A 27,345-nucleotide genomic window follows, 5' to 3' on the forward strand; every position below is an offset into this window, starting at 1 on the left:
AGACATTGGTCAGGAAGCCCTATATAAAGTAAAAAGTATAAAGTGAGGGCAGCGCAGTGGCAGAGTGGTTAGCACTCTTGCCTCACAGCAAGATCCTGAGTTCAATTCCACCATCAGGCCAGGGTCTTTCTATGTTCTTCCTGTGTTTGCGTGGGTTCTCCCCGGGTATTCTGGCTTCCTTCCACAGTTCAAAGACATGCAGTTAGTGGGGTTAGGTTAATTGGAAACTCTAAATTGCCTATAGGTGTGAATTTGGGAGTGAATATGAGTGCGACTGGTTGTCTGTGTATATGTGTTAGCCCTGCAACAGACTGGGTACCCTGTTAGGGTGCCAGAGTGTCAGATTGCCTTTCTATTTGTGCCTCTCTCTTCCTTTAGGTAAGCAGGTACGTCTTGCTATTTGTGGTTGCATGAAGATGGAGTTAAAGGTACTTTAGACAGGCTGGAGAGGACTGTTCGCTCAGTTTCAGCTCCACGTCTGGCCTGTTTGAGTTCCAGATGCTCTAACTCAGACAAGCTGTGCTCGAGAAGTCCCTGAATAATGAATCTCAAGCACAAGAAGACTGGTTGATGTGAGTGTGCAGTTCTTTGTGTCTTGTTTGTGAACTTTTGGCACATTAGCATTCCACTGTGTTTGCTCGCAAGTTGCTTACATTTCTGTTTAATATCTGAGTGCGTGACAGTTATTTGTACTAATTATTGGACGCATTACATTAGATCAATAGAGATGCATCACATACTGCGGGCGCAGTAATAAGCAATCTCATTATTCAATCAGAATAACGACTAAATATGACTATCATAGGTTATTGGCTCGTTTTTTCTTAAAAAAGTAAAAAGATATAGATAAATGTGGATATTTGCTTTTTTGACAGAATTTGCATGTTTAAGAAGATCAGTCCAACTCATTTGTTTATGTGTAAACAGAGTAAGTCAAAAATCAACTAATTGGTTAATTATCTTCAAATTCAACTTCTTTTTGTGTGTGCAACTGAGTGACGGAGCTTTTCCTGCTGTAACTGTTTTGGGAGGGTGTGTGTAAGAAGACTCATTTGAGTTATCTTAGGAGCTAGTGGTGCATGTTATTAGCAAAGAGACAATCCCCCCTGTTGAGCCTGATTAATGATGTAGGACAACAGAAGGGTGTGTGGATGAGGCAAACATAACAGACCTACACTGGACACACACGCACAGAGCCATACACATTTTGTTTGCTCTTACCTCACTGCCTGCCTGGTGCAACAATCAGATTTTAGTTAGCTGACACCTGTGAGCTCCAGCAGGTCATAACAGGTGAAGACGAGTTTATTTTTATTTTTTTAGTGTGTCTGAAACACTTTATTTATTGAGGTTTCTCACATGATGTCATGTGCACATTGAGAGTTGTCTGTTGTATTGGATGCGATAGGATCAGTGATTGCTAAAGAGAAATGTGTATTTCCCAACTAGTTGTCAGTGGTTCCCAGTGGTTTCTGGGCCATAAACCTTCCCTTGACTGCTTTGGTTGCTAGCTGATTGCCACGGCTGCCTGTAGTTTTTCACGGTTGTCTGCAAATACTAACTACTAACTAAGCAGCAGTACAACTGGAAAAGGTGTGACACAAACTGGAAATGGAGGTTTCCCTTTAAAGTAAGAGCAGATGGGCAGTTTTTGTGAAAATGGCCGTCACTTCAATTCAAACTAGCTGTGGGGAGAAAAAATTGATACAGCATAGGACCAAGTTGCAATACTCGTGACCACTTTGATTGGAAAGCCATTGCACATTCGCCTGATAGAAGATAGGCTGCAACTGCTTGCAGGTAGGTTGACTTGGACGGACTGCAATCACTCTCAGAGAGACTGTGGAACATTTGCAGATAAATAAATAAAATGCAGACCAATTGGCAACATCCTGCCATCAGTCTGAATGACTCTTGGTCCATGAGAACAACAAGGGGATAAATCGCAATATATGTTACAGCAAAACTCAGCGTGTCACAAAATGCATGTCACTAAAAAGAAGCAGGGTTGAAATAATACTGTCTGGTGATTCCCAGCTTTAAATCAAACTGCAGCCATAATTTTGGCTGATACTGAGTTTCACAAGCCTCAGTGAAAGTGGAAGCCACTTTAATGATAGCTGCCTGACAGATGCGAAGCATCGACAGAGCACTTGGTGGATTTGGCGGTTCCTCTGGAGCATGAGCGTACTTGGCCTTAAGAGTTTACAGTCAGTATTGCACAACAAGAAAGACATCATTGCCTGCACACGTCGTGTCGAGCATCACTTGTGCTGTCAGGGGCTTCTGACTATGCCGTTTCTTGGAAGTGTTAGTTTCATAATCAGTGAAATGGTGTTTTTTCTTTAGCAGCCACATCTGTGCCACATTGGGTTGTTTTAACAGTGCTCAGCTTTTAGTCAGCACCCTTCATAGTTGCATAATACCAGAAATGGATAGATTTATAACAACAAATGTCAAATTCAATTCATTTCCCAGAACGCTTTGTGGTGCTGATTAAATGGAACTCGTCTTTCTTCATTTATCACTTTCGCTGTGTGAGACTGTGTTCTTACTGTGGGACGTTTTTGTCCACATCTGGGTTTTTTCTAAGTTTTTGGAAGGAGAGGCACATCAGGCATCTGCAAAACTAAAAGGAAGTATTTTGAAATAAAAAAAAAAAGAAGTATTTTGCCGTTAGTCCACAAAAATTTGGGGACGGCAGTTGGGTGCCCATCTCTGAGCCTGGTTCTGCCAGAGGTTTCTTAGTGTTAAAAAGTAGTTTTTCCTCCCCACTGTCATCAAGTGCTTGCTCAACGGAGATCGTCTGATTGTTTAGGTTTTTTTCTGTGTTATTGTAGGGTCTTTACCTTACCATATAAAGTACCTTAAGGCAACTACTGTTGTGATTTGACACTATATAAATAAAACTGAATTGAATAGTAACAGTTTAACAGTGTTACGGCCCCTGGCCTCGTGTGACATGGGGAATCATCTTAACTCTACTATATTTACAGTGGGGCAAAAAAGTATTTAGTCAGCCACTGATTGTGCAAGTTCCCCCACCTAAAATGATGACAGAGGTCAGTAATTTGCACCAGAGGTACACTTCAACTGTGAGAGACAGAATGGGGAAAAAAAAAATCCATGAATCCACATGGTAGGATTTGTAAAGAATTTATTCGTAAATCAGGGTGGAAAATAAGTATTTGGTCAATAACAAAAATATAACTCAATACTTTGTAACATAACCTTTGTTGGCAATAACAGAGGTCAAACGTTTACTATAGGTCTTTACCAGGTTTGCACACACAGTAGCTGGTATTTTGGCCCATTCCTCCATGCAGATCTTCTCGAGAGCAGTGATGTTTTGGGGCTGTCGCTGAGCAACACGGACTTTCAACTCCCGCCACAGATTTTCTATGGGGTTGAGGTCTGGAGACTGGCTAGGCCACTCCAGGACTTTCAAATGCTTCTTACGGATCCACTCCTTTGTTGCCCGGGCGGTGTGTTTTGGATCATTGTCATGTTGGAAGACCCAGCCTCGTTTCATCTTCAAAGTTCTCACTGATGGAAGGAGGTTTTGGCTCAAAATCTCACGATACATGGCCCCATTCATTCTGTCCTTAACACGGATCAGTCGTCCTGTCCCCTTGGCAGAAAAACAGCCCCATAGCATGATGTTTCCACCCCCATGCTTCACAGTAGGTATGGTGTTCTTGGGATGCAACTCAGTATTCTTCGTCCTCCAAACACGACGAGTTGAGTTTATACCAAAAAGTTCTACTTTGGTTTCATCTGACCACATGACATTCTCCCAATCCTCTGCTGTATCATCCATGTGCTCTCTGGCAAACTTCAGACGGGCCTGGACATGCACTGGCTTCAGCAGCGGAACACGTCTGGCACTGCGGGATTTGATTCCCTGCCGTTGTAGTGTGTTACTGATGGTGACCTTTGTTACTTTGGTCCCAGCTCTCTGCAGGTCATTCACCAGGTCCCCCCGTGTGGTTCTGGGATCTTTGCTCACCGTTCTCATGATCATTTTGACCCCACGGGATGAGATCTTGCGTGGAGCCCCAGATCGAGGGAGATTATCAGTGGTCTTGTATGTCTTCCATTTTCTGATGATTGCTCCCACAGTTGATTTTTTTCACACAAGCTGCTTGCCTATTGTAGATTCACTCTTCCCAGTCTGGTGCAGGTCTACAATACTTTTCCTGGTGTCCTTCGAAAGCTCTTTGGTCTTGGCCATGGCGGAGTTTGGAGTCTGACTGTTTGAGGCTGTGGACAGGTGTCTTTTATACAGATGATGAGTTCAAACAGGTGCCATTCATACAGGTAACGAGTGGGGGACAGAAAAGCTTCTTACAGAAGACGTTACAGGTCTGTGAGAGCCAGAGATTTTCCTTGTTTGAGGTGACCAAATACTTATTTTCCACCCTAATTTACGAATAAATTCTTTACAAATCCTACCATGTGGATTCATGGATTTTTTTTTTTTCACATTCTGTCTCTCACAGTTGAAGTGTACCTCTGGTGCAAATTACTGACCTCTGTCATCATTTTAAGTGGGGGAACTTGCACAATCGGTGGCTGACTAAATACTTTTTTGCCCCACTGTAAATCTACTTAAACATTTAGCTACAAAAAATTGAGCAGTTTAGGTGTGTGTGTGTGTGTGTGCGCGTGTGCCTTTGCTTCTACTGTGTTTAACTAGAAGTTGACTGTGACAGAGTTGGACTAATCCTCAGGCTGCCATCTGTTGTTTGACCTCCTCCTTATCAACACATAACCAGCCTCCACAGGTCCAGTGTGTGTTTGTGTCCCCATTCCCAGTAATGAGGTGTGTTTGTTTGTGTGTGCAGGGCATGACTGTCAGTCAGCCATCATGAGCCAGACAAGTTAGGAGGGAGTGGGGTGGGGATTGTCATTAGCACAACCTAACACAGGCCTTGTTTGAGGTTAATAGGGTCATGCTCCTGCTAAAGGTACACATGTGGGACTTATTTCAGACCAAAGGTTAGATTGGCAGAGAGGGGAGACCAGTTTTGGGTCCGCTTGCCTTATGGGTACATGTCACGATCATATTTCAGAATAGTTCCACTTACGGATGTCGGCATGCATTGCAGTTCATGAAGCTGATTGAAATTCATTCTATTCATTCTAAGACCAGCCTGAAGAAATGAGAAGTGAATTCATTATTTTTGTCATTTGTTGTTCCAGCCTTGGAACTCCTTTGTGTTGATTTCCATTTGAAATAAAAGTTTAGACAAGTTTTTCTTCCCCTTTTTTTGCTTTGTGTCCCATTTAAAGCTTAATTGTGTTTGTGAAATATTTTTGTACACAGCAAATCCAGCATGTCCAAATTAACACTGTCGGATTTGATTTCAACACTATTAAAGTGTCTATATGGGTCCACACCAGAGAGTGTTAATTTAACTCTTTTTGGAGAGTTGGTACGTTAACTCTGATTTAGTGTTAAACACCAAATCTGTCTGGAGTTGATAATTTAACACTTGGTGTTAAGAGTTTATATATTAACTCTCAAAGAGTATTTTAGTTTAACTACGTAAGAGTTATCTTCTAATCCATTCTAAAAAGCGGGAATTTTACTGTTCTGACCTTCTAGAAATTTCTTTTGGAAATAAACATTTACTAAAAAGATGCAATGGTTTTTGAAAAACATTTATTCTGAACTGTGCAACACAATTTCAAAACATTTTCTGAAAGATGTAACAGTATACATGTTCTCGCTTTCATTAGAATTTTGTTTATCAAAAGGTCTGACATAGGTGAGCTGGTAAATGCAAATAACAGCATTCTCATCACTTATTTCTTCAATACAATATGCATGTCCTTCATTCATCCCTTTGTGGAACTTCAACGCACTTCTGCTCTCCCCCATATTCCATCTTCACAAGCATATCCTGTGTGGAGATTGAATAAAAATTGGTTGACACTAATTAATGGCACAAATAATCCAGTAAACAATTGCAGCACAGTAAAAAAAAAAAAAAAAGGAATCCTCTTATTACTTGTGTAAAGTATTTTCCCAAAAGACAAGGACACAGGCAACAGGTAATACTGAACTAAAGGTAAAACCTCAGCCTTTTTAATTTTTACTTAAACCGTGTGCACAAAACTCTGGAGGGATCTATGCTAACGTAGAACCCAGTCAGGACGTCTGCTACTGCTGTTTGCTCGTTTTTTTTTATGGGCGATCGTTTTCAGGCTTCAAGTAGCACCATTATACCAACATTTCACATTCTAGACATTGTTTTAGGTGTATTTGACCAAAAGTTTGACTGAAAATTCACATGCAAGCTTTTTTTCAAGGCTGTGGTATTTGCCCGCAAACAATACCTTTCAGCTAGCTAAAACAGAATATTATGCTATCAGCGAGCAACATGGCTAATGCCTTTCACACAGCTTTGTCTCAACTCCAAAGAGCCACAGAAGTAAAAGCTCATAATAATAATTGAAACAATCTTTGAAAAAATGACTTACCAAGCATGGCAAACAACTCAAATATGTAGAGCAAAATGTTCTGAAACGGCTTCACTTCAGCTTCGATTGGAGCCGTGCTGGGGGCGGAGTCTGTGAATTTACTCTGTTGGTGTCATAGCCCCTGTAGGAGTTCAGAGTTAAGAGGTCAAGAGTTAATGTTTCCATTGTAACACCTCCAGATTTGACAGAGAAACACTCATTTTTAACACTCGATTTTAACTACTATCATTTTACACCTCAGAGTTACATTAAAAGAATGTGACTCTGCTTAGAGTAAAATTAACTCTACTTTTGCAAGAAGACTATTAACACCAAAACATTTAACACTTTTGAACTCTACAACAGATGATATTAGGCAGTGGCCCTCGGTGAGCTATGGAGGGATCTTCTACTGCATGTATAACAAACCTATTGTATGTGTTGTGTTTGGGACGCTAACTCTGCCGTCTTGATGTTGCCCTAATTACAGTAACTAACGTCTTTTTTTCAAATATATATTGCTACAGGTTTTTGATTAAGTTCATTTGTCTGGCGCCAACAATCAGCCCCTTGAGAGTCTTGGCCCACTAATCTTGGCTAACAAACCAGTTCTAATCTATCTAGCATTATCATAGCTTCACCACAGTAAGCTAGGCAGCTGCATACTAGCCACTGTGAGACTTGCTATGGTTCATCTTTCACGCTGGAAACAAAGTCCCATCTGTTTATTCTTGTTTTAATTGTCGTTTTATTGGTTCTTGAACTTCTGACAGAGAGTTGATGAGATTAAAACTTCTCTTGTTTACAATGTAAATTCTAGTGCAGAGCCTGATCAAAACATAGCTGTGTGAAATAGGACATTGGGCCTTTTGCTGCCATTTATGGTTCTCTCTTCCCCTCTGCTTTCTTTCACTGTTTGTGAGCAGAGAGTTGTTCAAAGGAACACAATAGGAAAAGGAAACTATAACCAAAATATGAGACCTGCTCATCCAGACAACTTTAAACTTGACGCTTGACTTTTTAGCTACCCAGCAATAGAGCAGATGAAGGACTCTAGCTGAAACTCAGAACACACACAGCTTTTTTCTTCTTTCTTTTTTTTTTTTTGCTATTGCCAGCAGCCCTGTTGCTTAGCACCAGCCTTGTCCAGAAGTAAACAAATCAACCTACAATCCTTTTAAAGATCACAAATTAACCCATTTTGTTTAATCTGTACAAAATCATAGTGTAAAACAAATCTAGTTTTTACACGAGGTTGTGAGACCATTTCTTGACTGGGAAAAGTCTCGTGGTCACTGTGGAGTTCTCAGGTGACCAGCAGAGACTACAAGAATTCATCATCACCCCCCCCCCCCCCCCTTTTTTTTTTTTTGTAAAATTTGTTATCTTTGGGAGGAGTCGGGTAATACGTGTTTCTGTGGTTTTCATACTTTGTGCTCAGCGAATTATGTTTAAAGAGAACGATGTTTCCATCAAGAGGAGATAAGGGAGCTGAGAAGTTGGCTGAGCTATGTGGCTCACAATGAGCAACATCCACACGTCACTTCATATCTTACACACTCGCATGTATGTATATTAAATATAATATTGATCTCAGTGGGTTTGATGAGGCATGTTTGTTCTTTTTCTTCTCGTCATACTGAAAAATGTGATTTCCTCTCTTCACCTCAGTATATTTTTACGCCCACTCTGCTTCTGTTCTCTCTTTTTCCATTTCTACGTCACGTTCTTTGACTATTCTCAGTGATATTTCTGACAGGCTTTTTTGGTGTGAGTCATCCCACTTCACTGCAGTTTTGTCCCTAAATAGGTTTGAATTGTGACAGCGTCAGTCTTTTTTTTCTTTAGGAAGATAGCTTTTAGCTCTGCAATGGTAAAACGGTTGAAGCTGAGTCGTGGTTTGTGGATGAAAGCACAGGATGATGTCCGGAGCTGCTGCGTGGGATGTGCACTGTTGGCTGTTTGAACTTTCTCATTCACAAATTCTTGCCTAATGTCCTATTTTGGTATATGTTTCCATGGGAAGACAGAAATTATTTGAGGCAGAGGATTGTTAAGACCTTTTTTTTCCAGGCTTTGCTTGTCGATATATTAAGGATGACAGAGGTGAAAGTAAAAGATGTGTCCCATTCGTAAAACGCTGAACAGAACATCCTTCCTTCACACGACAGTCGTACACTCCTGGCAAGTGTGGACAGTTCCTCTCAGCATTGTTCAAATCCCACAGCTGGGGAAGCATCCAAGGCCAGACCTGTTCAACACACTAGACTGTCTAATGATTTGTGCCGTGTCTAATTTGTTCTCCATATGGTGCATACACACACACACAGACACATAGACACAGCGAAACCTGTCTGACCTTTGTTCCAGCTCTCTCTTTCCAAACTGCTAATATTATTTGCTCTGCTGTTTGAGAGCTGTTTCTAAGGGAAGGTGCTGGTTAGCTGTCCTGATCAACTAGCATTAATCCACTTGATTGGATTTAATGAGCCACACAGGATTCATTTACCACTCAGACCTGACTGGAGCTATGTGCAGCGTACAGTAGGAAATTGGAAAGAATTGCGATGTAGTCTGGAATCAAAACATAGCATCTGTGAATACCTAGCCTTGGCCAAATTACATAGTTACTTTATTAGAACATCTTCTCTGATTGAATCAACAAGGAGGAGCAGTAGGGGATTTGAGGTGGAATTAATAATGCTTTACTCGAAAACATCAGGGAAACGGGTCAAATCATCCCTGGATGAGCTTGAGAGGGTGCAGCGGCAGGTTAAGCCCTTAAGAGCTTCTTCTTTCTATAAGAAAGAAGAGCGAATGAGGTGGGAATGAGATGGGCAGGAAAAAAATTGTATTAGGATATTTGCTTTGTACCCAGGTGGTGTAAATTGACCTATTGCACCACCAGTACATGTTATTAGTAGAGCAGTTCCTTTTTCTCTCCTTTTCTCTCTCTCTTTTTTTTTTTTTTTTTTTCTTTTGAGCTCCTCTTTTCATTTTTGCATTGATTTACATGTTCATGGTTTCAACCTTTGTAGTGCAAAAAACCCCTCTAACTTTCATTTTAGCTAATGAGTGCTGAATTTGAATGGGGGTATTTTTTTGTGATGAGGAAACCATCTCAGGTGAAATTTGCAATGCAAGTGGCATGGATAGTATCATTAGGAAAAATAGGGCAGCAAGGCACATTTGGATTATTTTTTGATTTGAAGAAGTTCCTTTCTTCTACAATTATAACACGAAGACAAATGTAACACTTTTTTTAACCAGTTAGGAAGTTTTTTTGCAGTCTGACTTTACCAAACTTCCTTTTTTTAGTTTGAGTGAAGAGCAATTAATTTAAACTGCAAAGATGTTATAAAAATGTACCACTGTAAATGTACAATGAAATTGTGGGTGCTCCACACCAACTGTGCTGGAATAAAATATAAATGGTCGACAGCAGGAATACATAGCATGCAGGAGAAATATATACAGTGAAGAGGGATATATACAAAACGAGAGAAATGTATACAAAAGTGACATAAATTTTGTCATCAGGCAGCGAGAGCGGATGTCTGTGTGCCTGTTTTCCAGTCTTAAATGAAAAATTGACGATACCCATGATGCTTCATTTGGGTACAGCTGTTATTTACTTTCAAATGCTCTGAAAAAGCTGATGTTTCTGCTGCTGGGTTCTTTCTGTCCTTCATATTCTAGTTAGATTTGTAAAAGGTTTCTAAGCCTTGATCAATAAGTTTATTAAAAGATAATGACTATCATTATTTGTGAGACTGATACAATTACTGCTGCTCTTTTCTTTGTTCTGTTATCCAATTTTCAATTGGAGCTAACCAAGCATCCAATTGAAGCCAGTTCTTTAAATTAAGCAATTACATCTCTCTTTATTGCTTGTCACAGAAGAAAATCTTTTAATTTACCACCTTATTTTCTTGTGGCGCTCTTCTTTTAGGTTTTGGTGTTTCAAAAGAAATACCTCATGGTGGCTGTCTATAGCCTGGTAAAGCTGCTCTCTTTTGGTTTTGCTAACTACTTCTAAAGTGTTTTTGCATATTTAGAAACCAAAACAAAATGTAAACAAATATTAGATGATTATTTCTCTGAAGTGATTATCTTATATTCCATTGCTGCATGAGTGTTCTCAGTCTTTCTTCCTTAAGAAACTGTTCTGTTCAATACACAGCTGACACAAAGCAGTGTGCAAGATGGCACCGCTCCAAATTACTGGTGGGTCTTTCTGGCCATTTGTATTTTTTCTGTGTCCGAGGCTGGCTGGGGCCGGGCTGGTAGCTGACAGCAGATGATCCCTTTTTTAATGAGATTTTTTTCCCCTCCCCTCTCTGTCTCGCTTCATGGCGCCACAAGGGAATCATCTTAGTCAGACAGAAGCCCTGAACCATGAACAGAAAAGCCTGGACACAGATAGGACACCAGCAGACAGGCAGGGAGAACGGGAAGGATAAAAGGAAGGACGGAGGGAAACCCTGGGAGGGGGAGAGGGAAAGCAGAAATTATAGTTATTGTTATATATTGACAGACAGTTCCCCTAACTAGTGTCAAGTCAGTTGAGATTCTGATGTGCATTTGAAATAAATGAGTTCAGACTTGAATTAGCTTTAGGTGACAGATTAGGCCAAGCCACGTTTTGCTTTTTAACTTTAGATTGAATAGATGCTGTTTTCAAGGACACAATCTATTTCTCATAATGACTATGCATAACTGATGTCTTTTATGTCAGTACTTAGTAATTTTCACAGTATGTAATTTATGCTACATTTGAGACATGGGCCTTATCAAGAACATTATTCAGGTTCTAAAATCTGAAAACATTTTCATCCAAATATTAGATTTACAACTAACAGCCTCAAGCCAGCCTGGAGTCAGAGAGTGACAGGCTCTTTGAGGATAATACTATACTGTGAGGTCTATAAGATTTGATGGGGCCTAAATAATCAAGACTTTCCATGTGAGAAGGATTTAGACTTCTGGTTAGACACCATATTTCAGAGATTTTTAGGGTGAAATATAATGACTTTTTTTTTGCCTGCCTGTATCTAAATGTTTTGTGTCATCTGACTTAATAGATCATTAACACTGGGTATCATCAGCACATCAATTAAAATGTTTGGATGTTTTCTAATAATATGGAAGGATGCATAATGTAAAAATATATTGGTACCAGCTCAAAACCCTGTGGAACTCCATGTTTACATCAACAGGGGCTACTGACTTCATATTTACACAAAAAATGAAATTTGCTACATCTTAAAGATGGCTTAGTTTTACAGAGGGCTTTGACATAGAGCAACAGGCCAAATGAAGATCTTCTAAATGAGTGCAATACCATTTCCTTCCATACTCTCATGTTATCTGCTTTAATGCATGCCATTTGTGATTGGTACCAAGGAGTCACCAGACAGTCACCTCTCAATTTTTTTTATTTTTTATTTTCCCTCCAAGAGGAGCTACAGAGTCCAGCACTGTACGTAGTGAGGGTGTAACACTACTAACCAGACAATTGGCCTCTGTGGGAGTGAAGTCTAGGTAGTTGCTTTGCATTGTGTTGGCACATGGTGTTAACAAGATAACTTAAGCACTTAAGCACTACTTTAAATTTCGTTACAGTACCTTCAGAAAGACATCTAGTGTAATTACATAGTTGAGTGTTTAGTTCTTCGCTATTTTAAAATTAAATGTTAAAAGATGTGTTAGAGTTAGGGGGGTTTGAGGACATCAGATGCTGCTGGACCCGTCACCCAAAGGAGTGGTGCTCAAATGGTGATTGTAACAGTTGGTTGGTACATCTGAGTAGCAAGAGGAAGATTGGTCATGTGGTGCAAACCATAAGATCCACTCACCCATCCATTAATCATCTGTTTTGTTAGTTTACAGTTAATGTGTCCGGACCGTATTTGCATACATTCATTACATTTAGTCTAGTGGAAAACCAGAGCACAATCTACTCTTGTACATTATGTTAGATTTTACACATACAGGGAGAAAATTGAGTTTTTTATTTAATGCTGCTGTAATTATATTAATTTTGTGTGATGGGGAAGACTTTTGAAATAATCAAAGTGGCAAGGCTCAAAGGAAATGGGGTGTTATTTGATCTGTTGATCAGGCTTGTCCACTAGTTTGGTTTAGTTTAAAATATTTTTAAAACTCTTGAATGGGTTTGCCACAGAACTATGAAGACATGCATAGGGTCCACAGACAACGTAGCTTAAAGAATTAGCTGAACTTTGTACGTTTTTGAAAACCTAGTTTTATGATTAAAATGTCTACCTCAGTTGTGCTTTAGTAGTGTCAATTATCAAATGTTAGCATAGCATGCTAATACCCCTAATTGAAACTATGGTTATACTCTGTTATTGATATGGACAGCTGGAGACCCAATAGTCAACTTGGCGTTTTTGCTTTACTTCTTTGATGTCTGGTTGACATCCAGCACTTGGCGTGCAATGCGTCGTTGGTGAGCTGTGAAGTAAAATTTTCCACAATCAGTCTGCGTGGTCCCAAAAAACAGGGAGACACACAAACGTATGCGCTCACTGCCTGATGATGAAGTTTACATCACTTGAACTCGAGCCGACTGTAGCTGACCTGCGGCATGACATGGAAATATAATCAAGCCTTAAGATAGTGATTATCCTAAACAGCAGACGTGCAAAACAGTTTTTATGTGACTATAATGTTGGCAATTCACGACTTCTCTCAAAGCACTGTGATGGACTGTTTTTTTTGTTTTTCTCTATTTATAACTTATGTTTAGCAGGCTGCATTGTAAAATGACTTTAAATATACTGTACTTACAGATGTATCTCAGACTGCACATCAATCTTATTTTAATAATGTTTCATCAGCATTTTTAGAAAACATTTACAACCAGATTTCATGGGTTTCGTCTAATTAGTGAGTTACTATAATTGGCACTAGTTTATGTTAACACCAGATGTATCGGGGTCATTTATCTGCCCATTAATCTACCAATTTATCTAATCACCATCTAGCCATACTGCCAGCTACCTCCCGTCTTTTCTTTATGACTGATGACTTCTGCACAGCACCAAAAAATCATAATGAGCCCATCTGACAACCTTTATGGTGCATTTTAGCCTGAAAGCAAAGGCACAATGGGAAGTCTCAATGGAAAAGCGAGTTCACCACCAATTACTTCCTTTATTGTTTAGGAGAGAAAATCTTGATGGTAGAAGAAATGAAGGAGAGGAAAAGTAGAGTCAAAGATCTTGTGAATGTTTAATGCACAATGCTGTGGTAACCACATCCTCACCATTGTTCAGTGGGATTGTCTGTGTGCATGCATTGTAGCATGTGGGGTCTGATATTCTGCTGCCTGCTGCTTCTAAAAGGCTTTCCCGGTCATTCCTTTGTTCCTTGTTTTGTTTTTCTCTCTCTCTCTGGTTCCTTCCTTGCTTGCTGTTTTAGTGTAGCGTCCTCAGAGAGAGGTTGATATATGACATCTGTTTGATGAAAATTGGACTGCGAACATCCCATGTGGCAGATGGAAACGCATCTCCAGTATTTCTCGATGCGTTGTGCATCTGGGTTGAAAAATGAGACTTTAGAGAGGGGAAAGAAGAGGTTTTCTAAAATGACTCCCTCAACCATCGACAATCCCAGACAGAGTAAGAAAGAGAGGATGGAGAAGGTCGGGGAAATATGAAAACGGCAAATGAGGCAGAATTCATTGAGGAAAAGCAGGAAAAGTAAGGCTATAAAACAGAGGAAAACCAACACCAGGCCTCGTTAAACAGGCCGTTACCATGAAGCTTATTGTCCTGTCTCCATCTGCGTTTAAGACTATCTTAAGACCGTCTTTACTTTGAATGCATTTCCTGTCTAAATGTACATCCACTCATAAAGTACAGGAATTAGGCACTTTAACAGCTTTATGTTAAATCCATTAATGAGGAGGGATTTCCTTTGTCACAGTGAAGTTGTTGACCCTTTTTTCTCAGTCTTCTTACTAAGTGTCAGAATAGAGGATGTTCACTGATGGGACCAGTAGCTTAGCTTCCTCACACAGATGCTGATATGACACATGGCTGACTGGAGCTGCATCAGCCGAAAACGTGCTTCAGTTACTGCTTGGGGAATTTGACATTGTGCTTCTTACCTCCCCCCCTCAAAGGATTTCATTTTATTACAACACATTACATCCTGTTAGTTACAAAAACAGTGTCAGCTCTAAAACAATTTTTCTTGCACTAGAGCAAAATGATGAATTCAACAAGCAAGAAACACGAGAAGTCACACAATCATGCAAGCTGAAGTGATTAGCATCTTATTTTATTATTTGTGATCTATAACTCAATACAGTAGAGATATTAAAATAGCCTGAGCAATAGCATGACTGTCTTGATGGGCTTTATTATAATCCAAGCAAGAGGTTTTTTGAGATAATTCAGCATTGAAGTGTTGTTCACGTGAAACATATTCATTCCTAAAAGGAAAAAAAATGGAAATGTGACACACACTTGCATTTAGAAAAGCTTCAAATTAATCTTTGTTCTGACAAATGGCTTGGAGGCAGACTTTAAGTGGGAATGTTGAGGTTTTTGTCTGCTTTGCTACAATTAGGGAGTGATCGACCATTTGCCGCTGCTGTCTTATTTTCCATTTCATTTCCCTGTCTTAAACCCCCACCTTGCAGCACTCATCCTTAAACTGTGACTACATTATGCATGGACCAGAAAGTGTATCATAGTAGATATGAAATATGCATGAGCTTTTGTGCAATGATGCCCCTCCCCATCCCTTGATTTATCCCCCAAAAGGAAGGAATCATTTTGTGTTGTCTGATTCATTTAGGGGCTAGGATCACTGAATTCTTGTGGGGAGGGGGTGAGAGGTGTCTGGTTATTTGTGGTATTTTCTTCAAATGGCGATAGAAATGAAAAGAATGATGGTGGTGATAGGGACAGAGACAGGAGTACAGGATGAAAGCGCAGAAAGAAAATGGATATGGACTTAAAGGTCAGACTTGAGGCTGAAAGAAGGAACAAGGAAACGGACGAGTGAAGTAGGATAGAGAGACAAAAGCAAGTGTGACACATCAACGGAAGATCAACAGAAGGAGTCTTCTGGGGACTGTCAATAGAAGCGATATCAACTGATTGATTGTGTCAGTGTGTCACACGGAGCTGATCTCTAGAGACTGTGTGTGTGTGTGTGTGTGTACGTCCTTGTGCGTGGCGGGGCTCAGGGCCTCAGCTGTTGTCAGAGCAGAGGGCCACGCGCCTCTTTTGGAAGCACTCCAGAAGTCCCATATTGTGAAACCACAGTCCCCACAAAGGGAGCGCCTCCATCTTGTGGAAATGTTTTTGCTCCTCCACCCTGTTCTCAATTTCTGATTGCATTTGTTTGGGTGCAGGAGAGACAGAGCATGGAGATGGCTTTTTAATGATACTGGAGCGCAAGGCACATGTTGTGTGTATGGTGAGAGGTTTAACTTTGCAGTGTTATGCTTGGATCTGGTTATTGAGAGGTTTCCACCCAATATTTTACCCCTCTGAGGTCTAAAGTGAGAGAGGGCTCATTTTTAGGATTTGCATGGCATGCGGCTTTCGGCCACAGTTGTGGCTGTGGTGATAAACAAAGGCATCATCTCTCCCACACAGAACCACAGCTGTGCAGATGAACACGCTGTGCACAGATGACACAAGCACAACTGTCTTGTAGAGAATCTGTTTTAAAATTTGTGGTTCGGTTGAAAGTTTGGTGCCTACATCACTCTGACATTATCCAGTAAGTGGTGACTACTTGCGTGTGCATCACCATGACAAATGGAAACACAAACACACAATGATTATACAGCATATGTGATACCCACTAATGTGTGATCACATTTATGTGAATTAATTTAAGTAATTTCACTTTCAATGTAAGTGATATTTCCATTTGGAAATGCCCTAAATAACTACAGTAATTGTAACAGGAAACTTGGTAACTACCCTGGGATATTTGTAGTGGACGCTTCATTTTTATACCAATAGGTGGCAGTGTGAGACCATGGTTTGGCCTGTTGTTAGCAGCCTGAAGCGCATGCTCCGCGCTGTTTTCTCATAATGGCGGAGTATTCAGGAAACGGCAAGCCACGTCTCCCTGTCTGATCATTTCTTTCCTGTTTACAGGTTCGTATCGTGCCCAAAATAGAATATAATAGCAATCACATCCATTATATAGCATAGACTAACCATTACGGTTGGAAAGTGAAAGCGTACAACATTGTGTAGTACAGTAAATTACACTTTTGTAAGTATTTGTTTACGGCTTTAGCAGCATGCTAAGGTTAGCATGTTAGTTTGGGTCGCACACCTCCTATGCTCTGTGATGTTAGTGATCGGCTCCACCGTTATCCTGTATTGTTTTAGTATCTTGTTTCTGCCATAAAGTGTTTCCGTGAATTCAGTGCACATGTCAAGATGGTGCTGATTATACCATTCTTTCAAGCTATTTGAGATTTATAGATTTGTCTTGTTGGAATTCATTTTGAACCAAGTCTTACAAGAAAATTGGTCATGTTTATAACATTGGAATGTGTTATGGAGAATGTGTGTGTGAGCTATGTTAAGAATAAGTAAATACACAGTTGTAATACTGTAAAAGTAATGAAAGGAGTGCATAATTGTGAATTTGAATATAATGGCGGAGTATTCAGGAAACGGCAAGCCACGTCTCCCTGTCTGATCATTTCTTTCCTGTTTACAGGACACATATATAGCTGTCTACAGGTGCTGCCACCCGGTACCTGTAACAGTTTTCTGGGGGCTCGTCCGGGATCAGTCCTGCCTTTGAGGCTGGGAGCTGATCCAGTAATACCGGTACTTTGGGCCAAGAGTGGCAAGAAAACACCGACAAGTCCAGTCTGCTGGTTGTTACCTACACCTGCTGCTGCCTGATGGAGAATAGATGCTACTGATTGTGCAGGAAATGCATTGGCCATGTGTCACAACTAGCGCAATGGACAAGTAGTAAGGAAAAAAAGATAAATAAGGACTGCTTGGTGCTGCTTGGTGCTGCTTGGTGCTCGGACCATCGCCCATCAAGGCAAAAACTGTACGAAAGCTGACATTGTGTGACCCACTGCAAGGGATAGGGAAGCAACCATGGCGGAAGGTGAGAGGAGGAGCTTGGTGTGGGCCATCAAGAAAGACCTTCTCACCCTCTCTGCTGATGAACTGTTCCAGATTGCCAAGTCTCTGGGTCCAGTGCCAGGAGTGGATCAGTCTTGCCTTAAGTCAGGGGATGAAGACAGCTGCTTCGAGTACATCAGTGGTTTCATGTGCAGTAAGGCTTTATTAGAGTCAGAAGATCAGGGCATGTCACACTTATTGTCACTGAAAGATGTTGTTGATGCTGTTACCCAGGGTCATGTTTCTGATTTGCAGATACAGGCTGCCACTGGTAATGATTCATGTGATCTATGTCCAAATGCTCAGCCTCATGATGTCAGTGTTGAAATGAGTCCAACTAATGCAATGTTTTTAGAAGATGGTCATAATAGTGGTACAGAAGTAACTGACAGTGTGACCCAGAATACCAGCTCTACTGCTGTTTCCCAACGTGATATAGAACTACAAAAAATACTCTTCAGTTACGAAGAGCTCTCTAAGAAAATTAAGCAGTACATGCCCACATCAGGTTCTCAACTCACCTCTCAGACACCATCACAGGCTCATTGTAGAAGCACACCACACAATGACAGCTTAGTTGAAACTCAAGCACCCATGAGACATGACAAGGTGGTGTCCCTAAGAGACTTGTCTTACCTCCATCGCAGGGAGTTTAAGATTCACGGGGGCCAGATTGGAGACCAGGGATCAGACATCAGTTATAACAGCATCTGCCGCCAGATTGAAGAGGGTCTCAAAGAACAGTTTAATGATGCCGAAATTGTGAGGGCTGTCATGAGAGTTATCAAACCTGGTAATTTCAAAGACATGCTAATGAACAAGGATGAACTGACAGTAGAGGAGCTTAAAGACTTCCTCCATTCTCACCTTGGTGAGCAAAACAACACAGAACTCTTCCAGGAACTCATGTGCACCAAACAAAGTGACAGTGAGACACCACAACAGTTTCTGTATCGAGTCATAGGTCTCAAACAAAAGATCTTGCTCACCTCGAAGCATACCAACTCAGATGTAAAGTACTCAGCCAGTACAGTTCAGGATGTATTTCTTCATACTGTGTATCAAGGACTGGGCCACAAACATAGTGACATTCGTAGAGAGTTAAAGCCACTCCTTGCAGATGCCAATGTCACAGATGAGACTATCCTTAAACAAATGAAGAAAGTAATGAGTGATGAAAGTGAAAGACAGCGTCGTCTAGGATCAGTCACCCGTCAGAGAAACACCAATGTGCACAGCACACAAGTTGAGATTAACGGTATGCAGTGTCCTGTATTGAAAGAGGAAAATGCAGGAAAAAGACCTAAGGTGGATATGATCCAGCAGCTGTCAGAGAAAGTCGAAAAACTTGCAAGCATTGTTGAACAAATGACACAGTCACTACAAATAACAGCTGAACAGAGCAGCCAGTACAAGAAAATCAAAACCGATCACCACAGAGAAAGAAAGTATGGCTGTGAAAAGTGCATAGAACAAGACCGCCCCGACTGTCCCCACTGTTTTCACTGTGGTGAGGAAGGCCACCGCGCAGTTGGCTGCATGAAGAAAACAATACGTCAGGGAAACGGGAGCCGGTCCCTGTCACGGGACAAACAGTGACCGTGTCCCACTCTCCGTCCCAATCTGACCTATGTAGTACTAGTGAGACTGTTGCTGTAAGTTTGGCAAAGTGTGACGCTGACACCAAACATAATGTAGTGCCAACCCAGAGACAGAATAACCAAGAAAATAAATCTGCTATACTTCTTGGCAGTTCACCCAACAGTAAAAGTGAAAAATTAGCCAAACTAATTGGAAAAAAAGCGCTCACCCAGTGCCATCTAAATGGTTTAGCAGTTAGTGCTTTGTTGGACACGGGAGCTCAAGTGAGCATGATTGACAGAGAGTGGAAAAATAAGTATCTACCAGATACACCTGTAAGGTCACTTGATGAAGTCATTGATAATGAAGAAGAGTTAAAAGTCCGTGCTGTGAATGGTGACACTCTCCCATTTGATGGCTGGATGCCAATCACAGTTAATTTGAGAGGGAATGAAGACCCTAATTTGTCAATAACTGTGCCTTTTCTTGTAAGCAGTTTTGTTTTGGAGAGACCGCTGCTGGGTTTCAATGTGATGGAGGAACTTGTGCAGGAACAACCAGGACGGTTCATGGCAACTCTCGTCACCCTGCTTTGCAATGCCATGTCAATACCAACAGAAAAGGCAGAGCTCCTGGTAAACCTCATCAAGGCTGATGAAGCCCCTGCACAATGTGGACGCCTGCGGACTGGCAGGTATGACACCCTTATTCCAGCGGGTCAGGTGATTTGGGTTAAGTGTCCAGTCTCACCTGCCATGAACCTGTCCGAATCTGTTTTCCTCTTTGAGCCTGATGATAACAACACACAGCTTGCTGAGCTAGATGTCTGTGAAGGACTGCTTGAAGTGCAAAGCACCAAGAGGCCCTTTGTAGAGGTACCTGTGGGCAACAACACAAAACATAACATCACACTACCAAGGAAAACAGCCCTTGGCAGTATTCAGTCTGTTGAGAAGGTGATTACAATGGACTCACTAGGAGAATCTAAGCCCACAGTGACAGCCAATAGTGCCACCTCTACATCTACTCATACCAACTTACCCCTATGGCAGCCTCCTGTCGACATCAGCCATCTTAATGAGGAACAACAGGCAAAAGTTAACAAAATGCTTTGCAAGGAAGCTGGGGCTTTTGCTCGTGACAGTAGTGATATAGGATGCATACCCAGTTTGCAAATGGCAATCAACTTGAAAGATGATATCCCTGTTCAGAAAACCTACTCATCCATCCCTAAGCCACTTTTTAAAGAGGTTAAAGAGTACATACAAGAACTTTTGGTAAAAGGCTGGATAGTAAAGTCTCAGTCCCCGTACGCCGCCCCAGTCGTCTGTGTCAGAAAGAAAGATGGCAGTTTACGCTTATGCATAGACTATCGCCTTCTGAACAAAAAGACTGTTCCTGATCGACACCCACTGCCCAGGATACAGGATCTGATTGATACTCTGGGTGGGTACTCGTGGTTTAGCATCTTAGACCAAGGAAAAGCTTACCACCAGGGTTTTGTAGCTGAGGGCTCTCGCCACCTCACTGCCTTCATAACACCATGGGGTCTTTATGAATGGGTTCGCATCCCATTTGGTCTCACAAATGCCCCAGCTGCTTTTCAGCGGAGCATGGAAGAGATGCTTGGCTCTCTTAGAGATGAATGTTGCATCCCATACCTCGACGATGTACTTTGCTATGCAAAAACATTTGACGACCATGTTGAGACCCTCCGCAAGGTTCTCCAGGCACTCCAAGAACATGGAGTAAAATTGAGGCCGGAGAAATGTGACCTCTTCAAACAAGAAGTCAGATATGTGGGTCGGCTTGTGTCCGCTGAAGGAGTCAGAATAGACCCGGCAGACCTGGAGGCTGTCAAAACCCTGACATCTAAGACACCTCAAACAGTTGGTGATGTGAGGAAGCTGGCAGGCTTTCTAAGCTACTACCGCTCGTATATCCAGGATTTTTCCCGGATAGCTAAACCAATCTATGAACTCCTTCAGACCAAGCCAGGCAAAACTCAGTGTCCAAAATCTGTGAGAAACAGCAAACACTCACAGCTGTCCTCTCGAGAGCACGTTGAGTGGACTCTAAAACACCAGAGAGCGTTAGAACAGTTGGTAACCCTCCTCACCAACCCCCCTGTTCTGACATATCCTGATTTTAGCCTGCCTTTCACATTGCATACAGATGCATCTGACCAGGGCTTAGGAGCTGTCCTGTATCAGCGTCAACATGGGAAATTGAGAGTAATTGGCTATGGATCTAGGACTCTGACACAAGCAGAACGCAATTACCACCTGCATAGTGGAAAATTAGAGTTCCTTGCGTTGAAATGGGCTGTATGTGAAAAATTCCGTGACTACCTGTACTATGCCCCACACTTCACAGTTTATACAGATAACAACCCCCTAACCTATGTAATGAGTACCGCAAAGTTAAACGCAGTGGGACATAGGTGGGTTGGAGAGCTCTCAGATTTCCGGTTCGACATCAGATACAGGCCAGGAAAGTCAAATGTAGACGCAGACACTCTTTCTCGTCTCCCCTTGGATATAGAGAAATATGAAACTGCTTGTACAGAGGGATTTCCAGATGAGGCAGTGAAGGCAGTCTGGGATGGAAGCCAGGTGGCCAGACAGAAAGATGTTGCTTGGGTAGCCATGCTCAATATCTCTTCTCTGGACCCCCATCAGCAGCCTCATATCAACTCGCTGAGCATCAGCCATGATGATCTAGTTAAAGCTCAAAGAGAGGATCCAGCCATTGGCCAAATCCTCAAGCTGAAACTAGATGGAGCAAAACTGACAGATGAAATACGCAAGATGGTAAGAGGAACTGCCCATAAACTCCTCCACGAGTGGGGTAAATTACATCTTGAAAATGACCTCTTGTATAGATGTACCAGTGACAGAAGACAATTAGTGCTTCCTGCCAAGTACAGGACTTTAGCATTAAGACATTTACATGACACGATGGGTCATGTTGGGACAGACCGAGTGCTACACCTCGCAAGGGACAGATTCTATTGGCCCTTTATGGCTAAGGACATTGAAGCCTATGTGACCCAGAAGTGTCCCTGTATCATGTCCAAGAAACCAGTAACACACGTCAGGGCTCCCATGGGTAGTATAAGATCGGACTACCCTTTAGAACTGGTGTGTATTGACTTTTTGCATTTGGAAGCCAGCCGTGGAGGGTATGAGTATATTCTCGTGGTAATTGACCATTTCACTAGATTTGCTCAAGCATACCCCACAAGGAACAAGAGTGGGAAAACAGCTGCTGAACGGATTTTCCAGGATTTCATACCCAGATTTGGATACCCATCCAAACTACATCACGACCAGGGTCGTGAATTTGAGAATGAACTGTTCAGGACACTACAGAAATTATCTGGTGTCGGACATTCTAGAACATCACCTTACCATCCTCAAAGTAACCCTTCAGAACGTCTCAACAGGACAATACTCCAGATGTTGAGAACATTAACCGAAAAGGAAAAAGTACAGTGGAAAGACCACCTCCCACATCTTGTACATGCGTACAACTGTACTCGACATGAGTCCACCGGCTACTCACCATTCTATCTCCTCTATGGACGACACCCGCATCTACCAGTTGATCTGCTGTTTGGATTGAAGGGGGAGAATGAAACATACTCACCTACAGGATATGCCAAGAAATGGGCCGAACGAATGTCGGAAGCTTATCGGATTGCTAGTGAAAATAGCAAGAAGTCTAGTGCAAGAGGCAAAATAACATATGATAAAAAGGCAAAAGGAGTCATGCTTAAGCCAGGAGACAGAGTTCTGGTCAGAAACCTCAGTGAGCGGGGAGGACCTGGCAAGTTGAGATCATATTGGGAGAGGACTATTTATATAGTAAAAGAGCAGCTAGCAGATAGCCCAGTTTACGTAGTCCATCCTGAAGCTGGAGACCCAAAAAGAACCCGAACATTGCATCGCAATCTGCTGTTACTTGTAAATGACTTACCTGTTCAAGTCACTCCCCCCCTGGCAAAGCCTGCGATTGGAAAGACAACACGCAACAGACGAAGGATGGAAAGATCTGCAGATGCACAAAGACAAACAGACATGTGGGATAACTCTGACAGCGGTTCTGAGAGTGATTGCTCGGGGTACTGGCTAAGAGCACCTGTTGAAAGGACCGTGAGAAGGAACCTGGACCATGAGCAACACCCTGCATCTCAGTCATACCAGACCAAAGAACCTATTAGAGTGACAACAAACACAAAAAATGGACATTCACCTGTGCAGACGATGGAAGACATACTGACTATGCCTGAGCATTCACCATCCGTCAGCATTGAACAATTCGAAGAGGAAACTGGGAGAGAATGCTCACACCTGCCATGTTCTCTGGGAGAGGAGATGGAAGAAATGGAAGTGGGTAGTGACAACCTATCTGAACCCAGAGGGTCTGGTGAGGAGTGTGAAACTCATTCGCAGTCTAACGTACAGGTTCAACCACCGGGACATACTTGTACGGACATTAGAAGATCTACCCGTCACAGGAAGCCACGACAGTTTCTGACTTATGAATCACTGGGTAAACCCTCAGTGCAGTCACATGCGGCAGTTAATCTAGTTGGGGAACGCACAGCACTACAGTTACCTGCCACAACCATACCATCATACACTGTATTTCCATACCCACCATTGGCAATTGTGCCGCCCATGTGTATGTCACAGTCACCAATGTACTGCACCCCAATACCATACTCACCATACCAGTATCACGCATCACTGACCCCATCTGCATACACACCACCCCCACTGCTTGTTTCATAACTAGTTCTTGGACTGATAAGAGTTAATAAGAATTTGAGAAGCAAAAGTTCAAAATGTCATGATTTTGTGAATGTTGGGAGCCATTTTATTTTTGTCAGGGAGTGTGTGATACCCACTAATGTGTGATCACATTTATGTGAATTAATTTAAGTAATTTCACTTTCAATGTAAGTGATATTTCCATTTGGAAATGCCCTAAATAACTACAGTAATTGTAACAGGAAACTTGGTAACTACCCTGGGATATTTGTAGTGGACGCTTCATTTTTATACCAATAGGTGGCAGTGTGAGACCATGGTTTGGCCTGTTGTTAGCAGCCTGAAGCGCATGCTCCGCGCTGTTTTCTCATAATGGCGGAGTATTCAGGAAACGGCAAGCCACGTCTCCCTGTCTGATCATTTCTTTCCTGTTTACAGGTTCGTATCGTGCCCAAAATAGAATATAATAGCAATCACATCCATTATATAGCATAGACTAACCATTACGGTTGGAAAGTGAAAGCGTACAACATTGTGTAGTACAGTAAATTACACTTTTGTAAGTATTTGTTTACGGCTTTAGCAGCATGCTAAGGTTAGCATGTTAGTTTGGGTCGCACACCTCCTATGCTCTGTGATGTTAGTGATCGGCTCCACCGTTATCCTGTATTGTTTTAGTATCTTGTTTCTGCCATAAAGTGTTTCCGTGAATTCAGTGCACATGTCAAGATGGTGCTGATTATACCATTCTTTCAAGCTATTTGAGATTTATAGATTTGTCTTGTTGGAATTCATTTTGAACCAAGTCTTACAAGAAAATTGGTCATGTTTATAACATTGGAATGTGTTATGGAGAATGTGTGTGTGAGCTATGTTAAGAATAAGTAAATACACAGTTGTAATACTGTAAAAGTAATGAAAGGAGTGCATAATTGTGAATTTGAATATAATGGCGGAGTATTCAGGAAACGGCAAGCCACGTCTCCCTGTCTGATCATTTCTTTCCTGTTTACAGGACACATATATAGCTGTCTACAGGTGCTGCCACCCGGTACCTGTAACACATACATCCTTAATGACTTTAAAAAGAAGAATTGGGTGCACAAGCTTAAATTTATTTTGGCCTTTCTCTGATCCACACATGGTAAAAAGTATACATACAGTCTTAAGTATATACAGAGACTTGCTCTTTTAATATGTTGTTCTATAAGGTTCTTTAATATGAACCATGAGGCCTATTAACTTATTGTTAGTGATCATGATTGACTACAGCTGGTAGTTTCTTTTTGCAGCATTAAAATGAGAGCACTCATTGTTTTGATCAGTCTGATCGTCACTGTGTTCCTCTGACTTTCCTTTTGCTCTAAAAAGAAGAATTTTAGGTTCGTATGCTGTAAAGTTCTCTTCGATCCATTTCTAAACAATTACATATTCCAAGATCATAAAACAATGATACACGAGTACAAGTTATTTCGATGTTTCTCCCAATTTCTGGAAGAAGACTCAAGCTGTCACCCTCAGATGAGAGAAAACTGTTTTAATATATTCAGAAAAAAACAGGAGCCACCAGGACTCACGTCATCCATGAAGTGCTGGAACACCAGCGTGGTTGTCCACAATGAAGTGAGTTTTACATCGCTATGGACTAGGGTATTGTATGGGGTGTTGGCCAAGGCAGAAGCCCCTACTTAAAAATTGACGTCTTAAAGCTTGACTAAAATTTGCAGCTTCCCACATAGACGAGCAAATTGCCTTTAGAAAAAAGCTTTATGGTCGGACAATGATAAGATTGCGCTAGCAACAGTGACGAGGTATGTTTAGAGGAGTAAGGCTTTCTAACCTAAGAATAGTGTATGGACTGTCAAGCATGGTGGTGGTAGCATCATGCTGCGGCTGTTCTGCCCCAGAGCTGGGGCTGGGGTTGTTTTGCTGGATGGAATAATGAAGGAGGACTACCTACAAATTCTCCAACTGGATGTTCCTACAGGAGAGTGGTCCCACATACACAAAACTGGTTTTGGAATTGATAAAGCAGGCTTAAGCTTTTGGAATGCTTTTCTAAATTTTCAATCTCAACCGTATTAAAAATTTATGGGCTCAGTTCAAAGGAAACTAACCAGTTTAGATGAACTCCAGAATAATGCCAAAAACTTGTTGATGACTACTAAAAGCATCCAGTCACCTCTAGTGCACCTTGCTAAAGGACATTTAACAAAATTGTTCCTGAACATCCCAATATATACATATACATACCCTTCCATATGTGTATATGTCCTTAAGTGTATTTTTGTGGATTAGAACTATGTATTAATACATTAAATATGTATCTTGCTTAATCATTCCGCCCTGAAAAAAGAACCAAAGACATTCTTAAAAGTCTAAAATTACTTTGACATTTATGTTCATGATGACTGTAAACTTTTGTATGTAAAATCTGTAGTTATGGTAAGTTTAAAGGAAATTTTTCACAGTTAGTTTAATTTCCTCAGGACCTCCCTTGAGTTCCCCTGCCGTGCATGGCGAATGCTGTCATAACCCTGACTGGAAACTGATTCACCAAACAAATCATTAAACATTTAACAGATGATACTTTCTGTAACTAGCTTCACCTCCTCAGTCCACTTCAGCATATTTGATCTGTTTGTAAATATTCTCTTAGAAGACTCATCTGCTTGGTCACGCAACTTGAAAAGATCCAAAGTTGAAAGTCTTGTCACACTTCTAAAAAACTTAATACAAAACAAGCTATTAACAATGAAATCAACCCTTTATATGTCCTTTCTTGTACATTCATGGGAAATATTTGCGTAATGAGATGTATTAAATAAACATTTTTGGGAAAGGGTTGGGTTTTCTTAAAGTTTGGAGGCTGCATTTGAAAGCTAGTATGAGACCAAATGTGTAATTTCAGGCAAACATCGGAAAAATGGTGTTTGAAACATCTGGAAGATCATTTAAATTAATCTGAAATAATGATCAATGAATGAACCTCTGCTGCACACTGCAGTTTGCTAATTGTATATATATGTGTGTTTTTTAATTAGATCGGATGCAGTAGAAGCTGAAACAGGATCAAATTCTGCTAGAAGCATAGCATGCATCCTGAGAGTTACACATCTTTAAATTAAAGTCATTTCTCTGCTCATCACTGCAGTGGTGCTTTTGCTTTGGATTATCCAAAATTTTCAGTTACAGAGCAGTTTCCTTGTGTGCTGGAAAATGTGCTGTACCAGAGGAATGACCCCCAGAAGCGAAAAGAACTCGTATTTTAAGAGCGTAGCTCAACTGGCATTTAGCTACATCACTTCCTTCATTTCCCTTTAAATGAGGGAAATAACTGGGAAACGTTCTTTTGCATC

At 41.3% G+C, this 27,345-nt stretch overlaps 1 protein-coding gene across 3 annotated transcripts in view; it reads left to right on the forward strand.

The window, feature by feature from the left end:
- Positions 1 to 27,345, forward strand: part of prickle2b (prickle homolog 2b) — a 104,589-nt gene that overhangs the window by 21,779 nt on the left and 55,465 nt on the right. For 2 of the 3 annotated variants that reach the window (XM_080891271.1, XM_080891272.1), the window contains one exon: positions 17,203 to 24,979. The exons of the other annotated variant lie outside the window; for it this stretch is intronic. In XM_080891271.1, the coding sequence (XP_080747397.1) occupies positions 19,499 to 24,007 (4,509 nt within the window). In that variant the 5' untranslated portion in view covers positions 17,203 to 19,498 and the 3' untranslated portion in view covers positions 24,008 to 24,979. Of the gene's footprint in view, positions 1 to 17,202; positions 24,980 to 27,345 lie in introns of those variants that run through there. 3 annotated transcript variants of the gene reach the window in all.

This window comes from Rhamphochromis sp. 'chilingali' (assembly GCF_963969265.1).
Source record: "Rhamphochromis sp. 'chilingali' genome assembly, chromosome: 9".
NCBI classification, from domain to species: domain Eukaryota; kingdom Metazoa; phylum Chordata; class Actinopteri; order Cichliformes; family Cichlidae; genus Rhamphochromis; species Rhamphochromis sp. 'chilingali'.